General features: G+C 44.7%; 1 protein-coding gene across 1 annotated transcript in view; it reads left to right on the top strand.

Moving 5' to 3' along the window:
- The window catches only part of trim54 (tripartite motif containing 54), a gene marked incomplete at its 3' end in the record, with an annotated part of 11,639 nt that extends 3,125 nt beyond the window's left edge, over window positions 1–8,514 (top strand). Inside the window, exons 3-8 of the mRNA XM_080524762.1 lie at window positions 3,269–3,446; window positions 4,604–4,699; window positions 5,465–5,698; window positions 7,246–7,268; window positions 7,993–8,117; window positions 8,417–8,514. Coding sequence (XP_080380888.1) covers window positions 3,269–3,446; window positions 4,604–4,699; window positions 5,465–5,698; window positions 7,246–7,268; window positions 7,993–8,117; window positions 8,417–8,514 — 754 coding nt within the window. The remainder of the gene's footprint in view (window positions 1–3,268; window positions 3,447–4,603; window positions 4,700–5,464; window positions 5,699–7,245; window positions 7,269–7,992; window positions 8,118–8,416) is intronic.
- Between the last annotated feature and the right edge of the window lie 218 nt (window positions 8,515–8,732).

The raw sequence follows: 8,732 nt of genomic DNA, 5'->3' as shown, positions 1-8,732 counted from the left end.
ATGCCTTCCCAACCAGCGAGACCTGGGGGGTGTTCTATCAACGTCGCCAAAGGAAAACCTAGGCCTACTTCGCCAAGTCCCGCGAGACTCTTAAAAAGATCCAGGCATATCTTGATAGATCTCGCGAGACTTGTCAAAACAAGCCCAGACTTTCCTCCAGCGACGTCGATGGAACACCCCCCTGGTTATAGAAAGGGACGTTGTTTTATTGATAAAAATAAAAAAAAGGGTAAAACTGGAAAGAGAAAATAGAAAACTCACATTAATCCCAAACAATTTAACAAACTTCAGTTAACGTAATGTGGAGTCCGTTCATTGATCGATGCTGTCTGTTCAGTTCCCAGTGAGGCGCCCGTTCAGCGCTGGACCCGTTCAGCGCTGGATTTGACGCATGGCATAGCGCGCATGCGTCAAATCATGTTATATTATTATATAGCTCGCATCTAATCGTATCGGATGAGAAATAGACATTAAATGGCATATATAGGCCGCTACACAACAGTAATCACCGCGACAAACAGCTATATTAGATTTGAAGAAAGAAAAATATGATTTTGGAAAAAAAAAATATATTATATTTTAATATGATGACCGGAATATATCACGTTTGTCCGGTAAATCGAATTCTTCCCGGACACGATGTCCGACGGCAAATTTTTCTAACGGAAACCCTGGCGCACACACACACACACACACACACACACACACTCACACACCATAGATGAAAGCAGTGGAACATGTTACTGAGAGAGACCTGTAACATAGTTGTCTTCATACAAGTCAGTGTTTTGAATGCAGTCTTCCAGCTTCACAGACCAGAGCAACAGACTACATTGTCTTACGACCACGACTCTGTCCACATCGATAGCTCAGGCGAAGCGACATCCCGCTCAAATGACCACACGCCTGACGTGAGATAATGTAATAGACTATTGATTCACACTCTACTGTTCAAATTGGCCCTTGATTGCTGAGGACCGGGACCTTTATCGACTCGGTTAACTCTGTCCGTTAGGGGGCAGGGTTGAACAAAGACAGACAAATGGACCATTATTACACAGTATGTTTATCATCATCTTCATCATCAGCCGCTCCAGTGGCTGACCGTGGGGGGCTGTGGAAACCAGGTTGACTATGCGAAGGAGAGATGAGCATTCCTCTGGGGAGCAGAATTAAAGGGAAAAAAAGAGGAGGAAAAACATCTTTAAAAAATCCTTGTTAATACTGTGTGATCATCTCAGGGCTAAGACGTACTCCCATAAGGGGGATGTGAATGATGCTTTTAGAGTAAAGTAAAGCTGTCAAGTAAAGTAAGAGATGAGCTGACATCCAACTCCTTTCACGCAAGGGGGTGGGGGGTTGGCGGTGGAGAGCTACAGTACTGTACTGGGTGTGCAGGGATTTGTTCCAGCCCAGCTTTAACACACCTGTTTTAAATGAATATCTGCTTGTAACGGTATGTCTAATGATCAAATTATGTCTTCATGTCTTCAGTCTGATCTGGGACGCAATCATTTCTATCAGAGGTGTTAGTGCTGGACGAGAGCAAAAGCCTGTTCACCAGGTGGCTCCCAAAGGACTGGAGCTGGAGACTCTTTTTTTTTTGTGATCAAGATTTTTTATTGCTTTTAACAACACATAAAAATGACAATACAGAACAAGAAAGGAAGGGAGGGAAAAAAGAAAGAAAACAAAAAAGAAAAGGGGTGAGCTGGAGACTCATGACATACTGTACATGTTTGGCTCTCCTTCTCTTTACTCCCCTCTTTTTCTTTGAATTCTCTCTATATACCTCATCCCTCCTCTCTCTCTCTGCCTCTCCCTCCTTCTCTGTCTCTCCCTCTCTCTCTGTCTCTCTCAAGCTCTACATCCTCTATGTCCCATATTCGACTATGGCGATACCATCTATAGGATGGCATCTCAGTCTGCCCTCAGGAAACTTGACACACTCCATCACTCCGCCATTCGTTTTGCCACTGGTGCGCCTTTCACAACTCACCACTGTGACCTGTACACCCTTGTAGACTGGACATCTCTTCACAGAAGACGGCTCTGTCACTGGCTTCATCTTATCTACAGAACCATACTTTGCAAAACACCTTTCTACCTCTCATCCCTTCTGCACCTCTCTCACCGCCCCGTCATCGTTCTAAGATCCAGTGATCTTGTCCGACTCACCATCCCCAAAGCCCGTACCGATGTCGGTCGCAGCGCCTTCCGGTTCGCTGCAGCACACGACTGGAACACCTTACAGAACACCCTCAAACTCACCTCACTCACTGCTTTCAAACATATCCTGTGTTACGATGGGATAATGTATTTGGACCCAGGTGCAGAGTAGAACAGAGTAGACGGATGCAGGAGTATAATTCAAAAATAAAGGTACTCTTTATTTTGAGCAAACGGGAATTAATAATAACCGCCCAGTAAGCGATGAAACAAAAGAGGAGAAATCAAGTCTCCGATAAATGTTTAAATAATAATAGGAAACAAAACAACAAAACAAAATGGGAGATGGCTTTAGTCTCCCAAAAACGCTGTCAATAGAACCAGGCAGGGCAATGTACTTACAAAAGTCAATCGATACTTATTTCCTAATCAGGCGAGGAACGATAAGGCTACGAAGACCCCGTACACACATAATGAACGCAACATATACTGAACAACCGACAACAAGAGGGGAAACAGAGGGATATAAATAGCCACAGCTAAACAAGACACACCAGGTAGCAATTACAGTAATTAGGACAGACAAAAATACATACATAAACACCAGAGGACGCCAAAGGGTCGCTCCACAATAAGAGCGACCCCCCAAACCTTACAATCCTGCATCGAACCATAGTCGATCAATGCACCTGCTGATCACCGTCTCTCACCCATCCCATAACCCATCACTGCGTCATTTTAAGTACCCCTGCTCCACTCCCCCCGCTATCCCTCACCTCCGCTCTTCCTCACCCCTACCTCCTCCTTCTCTCTCCCCTCTCTCTGACTGTTAGTATTTTAATGCATCTGTATTTACCAGTGTTTTATTGTTGTAAATTATTTAACCTTGTTTTATTTCTAGCTTCTCCCCCCCCCCCCCCCCCCCAAAGAGCCATTGCTTTTTGGTCAGGCTGCATTTGTAAATAAGAATTTGTTCTTACATGTTTGCCTGGTTAAATAAAGGTTAAATAAAATAAAATAAAAATATGTCTTTCTCTTCTGCCCCCCTCTCTCTACCTCCTCTCTCTCTCTGGCCCCTCCCCCCCGCCTCCCCTAGTAGGCCTCTGCCCCCCAAGGTGGAGCAACAGCAGCAGCTGATGTGTGAGGAGCACCTGGAGGAGAAGATCAACATCTACTGCCTCAGCTGCCAGACACCCACCTGCTCCATGTGCAAGGTGTTTGGCCAGCACAAGGACTGTGAGGTTGCCCCCCTGCAGAACGTCTACAAGAGACAGAAGGTAGGAGGACACAGCCTGGAGGGAGGTCTACGGGCCTGGCCTGCCTGCCTGTCTGTCTGCCTGCCTGTCTGCCTGCCTGTCTGCCTGCCTGTCTGTCTGTCTGCCTGTCTGCCTGCCTGTTTGACTGTCTGTCTAGTTGTCTGCCTGCCTGCTATAAATATATCTATTTGTCATGTACTAGCTAGTGAGAGAGTCTGAGGCTTATTTACAGAGTACAGTGTGTGTGTGTGTGTGTGTGTGTGTGTGTGTGTGTGTGTGTGTGTGTGTGTGTGTGGTGTGATTTGCCTTTGAGTTCAGAGTGACAGGAGACAGATGTGTAGAGTCCAGGTTGCCTGGCGGGGGACTTAAACTCCACTTCACATCCCTGCGTCCCACACACACACACACACACACACACACACACACACACACACACACATACACACACGCACACACACACACTGGATGAGTCATCCCCAGCAGCGGGACTTGAGTCATCGGCTCCGCTGCACCCAATCATTGAGGCTCCGTTACTTCCATCGCTTTCTCCCTGCTCCCTAGCTCCCTCAAGGTTAGCCTATGGTTAGCGTAGCCTACCGTTAGCATAGCCTACGGTTAGCGCTCATCCACAGCATCATCAGTGTCCAGGTGAATGGTCGCTAAATATTGTTAAATATCCTTAGAGTGACCCCCCGATCAGAACAATGTGGTGGACAACGTGTGGTGGTCTGTTTTATTCTGAAGAATGAAGAAGACTCAACTATCATTCCTTGATGTTGGGCAATGTACTGTAGCAGGGTGTTTATTCATTAGTTTCAGTGTTACCTACGCAATCTACATACATACAGTATATACACACACACACACAGATCAAAACAGTGAACACGTAACTGAACAGGTGGCTTTGGTGACATTTTGACTTATTGTCTTATTTCTCACTTGTCCACTGTGAATCACCAATTATAAAAGCAGATGAGCAAACTTGAGTTACTGTGTGTGTGTGCGTGTGTGTGCGTGTGTGTGTGCGTGCGTGTGTGTGCGTGTGTGTGTGTGTGTGTGTGCGTGCGTGTGTGTGCGCATGCGCGTGTGTGTGTGCGTGTACTGTCCTGTGGTGCTGTGTTGCTTTGCAGTATGCAGTTCATTCCAGCTCATTGGTATGTGTGTCTGATTGGCTGCAGACAGAGCTGAGTGACGGAATCGCCATCCTGGTGGCGGGGAACGATCGTGTCCAGGCGCTGATCTCTCAGATGGAGGAGATCTGCAGGAGTGTAGAGGTTAGAGACACCAAACACCACCCACCGCCCGCCCTTAATACTGACAATGATAATACAGACAATGAATGAATGAATGAATGAATGAATCTGGTATGATAATACCAACAATGATGTGGGACTGTGTTTTATTCACATTGAGGTGATTCCCAGACCTTGATTAGGCCTAATCCTAGTATCATCATTGAGAGTAAGATTTACTCTAGGACTAGGTTTAATCTTTGTCCAAACTGCTTCATAGTTTCATGGGAACATACAGCCCACAACCCAAGCAGCATGTTACTCTGGATGCTATAGTCTTACATACACGCATGCACGCACGCACGCACACACGCATGTACACACACACACACACACACACACACACACACACAGACACAGACATACACACACACACACACAGACATACACACACACACAGACACACACACACTAAAGTAGAAAGTGTCATAGGCCATAGGGTGTCTTCGAAGGCAGGAAAAAATGCAGTGGATGTATCATTATCATAAACACAGTGTGCACAGTACAGTATAACATCATAATCATCATCATCATCATCATCAACACCATCATCAACACCATCATCATCATTACATTTACATTTTTGGAATTTAGCAGACGCCTTTATCCGAAGTGACTTCCAATCACTAACAAATACATAAATGTTTTGTGCAAATTTTGTCTAAGTAAGTGAAAAATCTATTCATCAGCATCATCTTCATCTTCATGCTCTCTTCCTCCCCCTGGTGGTGGCTACTGTAAGTGCAGGAGAACGGGCGCAGGCAGAGCCAGCAGCTGTGTGACAGGTTTGACTCCCTGTACGCCATCCTGGAGGAGAGGAAGATGGAGCTGGTGGGCCTGATCAGCAGAGAGCAGGACGAGAAGCTCAGACACGTCCGCTCCCTCATCCGTCTCCACGGCGACCACCTGGAGGGCGCGGCCAAGCTGGTGGGCGCAGCCATCCGCTCCATGGAGGAGTCTCAGATGGCCGTCTTCCTACAGGTACACTAGGTCACCTGATCTCACCTCACCTGGCCTCCCTCCTACCCTACCATTGAGTCCAACACATATACAGTAGGTCAGCTGTACTACAAATGAAGCCAATGAAGGTGTTCCTTGGCCTACTAGACTGTTTGTGATTGCTGAGCTGACAGCAGTGCTTTCTTTCTTTTTAATTATGTTCCAAACTGTTGATTTTGGTAAGCCTGACATTTTGGCTATGTTTCAAATAGATTGTTTTCTGATTTTCAGCCTCAATGGCTTTATTGACTTTCAGTGACACCTTTTTGGCCCTCATGCTGTCATACACCAACAGCAGACACTCATGCTGTCATACACCAATAGCAGACACCAAAAGCAAATGCAAAGCCTATAATCAAGACATTGACAGCTCTCTTATGCCTGCACAAATGATGTGAAAGAAAACACCTGACTTACCAGAAACATCTGTCAAGCCAATTAAAATAAAATAGGATGATTATGTACGTATATAAAGTGTTATCTTTCATAAATGGAAGAACCAATATGTACATAAATACCCTCAAATGTAAGCTGAGAATCTATCATTTACCGTCATAGTAATATTTGATTTAAAATCGAAACTTTTGGAGTATATATCCAAGGAGGAAGAAACCCTTCACTGCCCCAATAGTTACGGAGGTATGTATTAGTCATTCATACATATATCCTGTGTAAGTCATTGATGGGACACAGCAAAGGTGCTTTTTATCCTTTGGGCCCGCTTTATATTGACCTGCCCAGTAGCTAATCAATAGGGTGTCATGCCCAGGGCTCTGCAGTCCTGCTCCATGGTATCAGGCAGCAGAGTTGGGATGTGCAGAAAGCCCAGCGGGGTAGCCTCATCAATGGGTTCACCACTTTTAAAAGCCCCCCTGGGAGCCCTTGTTCTCTGGTACTCTTATCACGCATAGCCAAACACACAGAGGTGATTGACATGTTTCTGTCCATCGATACACAGGAGGGCATCTTCTGCCTCAGAGCCCCAGGTGAGACATTGATAAATGGACACACACACACACACACTCCTTTGACCACTTGCAGGATGACCATCAAAACCCCTGGGCTGGAGCAGAGCCAGATGTGAGGTCTGAGTGGTATGAGGTTGTGTCACTGCTCAGGAGAGAGAGATAGCACCATCGAGCACTCCTCTTTTCCATTGCTTCATTCCTCTCCTCCACTTGGAGCAATTTCTGTAAAATCAACAGATTGAGTGAAAGCTCTCTGTGTGTGTGTGTGTGTGTGTGTGTGTGTGTGTGTGTGTGTGTGTGTGTGTGTGTGTGTGTGTGTGTCTGTACCTGTCTGCATGCAGGCAGCAGGTGCAGGTATTTCATGTTTCAGTATGTCCTCAGACAGTGCAGGTGATGGAGAAGGATTGAACGAAAAGGCAGATTTAGGAAGAAGTATTATTCTGGCCTAGATACAGCTCTCCTTTAAATTATGCCATATACAACTGTCTCGTAGCTAAGAATGAAACTTAATGTTGTCCCCCCCCCCCCCCCCCCTTCCTCTCGCTTTCTCACGATCCACAGAGTACCAAAGAGGTATTCCAAAGGTAAGTGCAAATCTCATTCTAATGTGCTCAGTTTCTTCCACTCTGCTTTTCTGGGCCGTTCAGCCGTTCTGGCAACATTTCACATTAAGGTCACATTTGTAAAGGGTTTATACATGGTTTATAATGAGTTAATGAATCATCTATAATGTATAAGTCATGTATAAAGTAAAAAATAAGATGCTTCCAGACTGTATCCAGAGACTATTTCAAGTTAGACAGAGTAATTATGAACTCAGAGGAATATGTATGTTTATGAAAACAAAGATTAGAACAAATGCAAAACAAAGATGTATAACAGTTAAAGGAGTTAATTTATGGAATACTTTTGAAAAGGAAATGAAAATGTGTAGTACATTAAAAGGATTAAAAAATGTATTTAAAAATAAGAGGATTAACAAGTATAAAACAGAGGTTTAAATATAGTTTTTGTTTGGTATTTTTATTTTATTTTTTGAACTTTTTGTTGACATGCGTAAGTGACATTTTGTTTATAAAAGTTTCAATGTTTTGATTATGCATTCATGGGGGGACATGCATACATGTAACAAGGGTAGGCGCAATAAGCCACGGCTTCAGCCTACACCTTTTTGGTCCTGATGTTATAAATTGTGACTATGTACATTTTCTTATATCTGTATTGTGAATTGTATAGGGGACCAAAAAAAAAACACATTCTCAATCAATCTATAATCAGATTATTATTTAATTTACAAACCCTTTACAGGATCACAGACACGGCCAAGGCGTGTCATATGGAGAGGCCGGAACCGGGCTATGAGAGCATGTCTCATTTCATCATCAACACGGAGGACGTGGCAGACATGATGAGGAACATAGACTTTGGTACCAGTACAGAAGGACCTCTGACAGACACACACACACACACACACACACACACACACACAGACACAATCACAGACGCACACGCACACACACTCACACTCACACACACACACACACACACACACACACACACACACACACACACACACACACACAGACACAGACACAGACACAATCACAGACGCACACACACACTCACACTCACACTCATACTCACACACACACACACACACACACACACTCTCTTTTTCTCTTCGTTTTATGGTTTTGTTTGGTCTGATGTGTTTCTCTGCATGTGTCGGCAGGCCCCCAGGGTGACGATGGAGAGGATGATCTGGAGGAGGAGGGTGAGGACCTGGCACCACTGGCCGCTGTGGAGGGAGACTATGGGAAACATTACTGAAGCACAGACAGGTCAGTAACTCTTATAGGTGGAGACAGACTGTAACAGTAACGCTTTTTACACTTTTTAACTGTAAAATAGTGATCGCAATTTTCTTTTCTCTATTTGCGTTTTTTTTTTATTTGCTGTTGTGTCAGTCATGTCAAATGTGCATTAAAATAAAATTAAACGTAACGTTGATGGTGTGGTCAGCAGCTCAGCGTCTCAGCTTCAGAGGT

The sequence above is a fragment of the Nansenia antarctica genome, assembly GCF_963989245.1.
Source record: "Nansenia antarctica genome assembly, chromosome: 1".
NCBI lineage: Eukaryota > Metazoa > Chordata > Actinopteri > Argentiniformes > Microstomatidae > Nansenia > Nansenia antarctica.
Note: the sequence above shows the minus strand (reverse complement) of the source record. Positions and strands in the feature narration are given on the sequence as shown.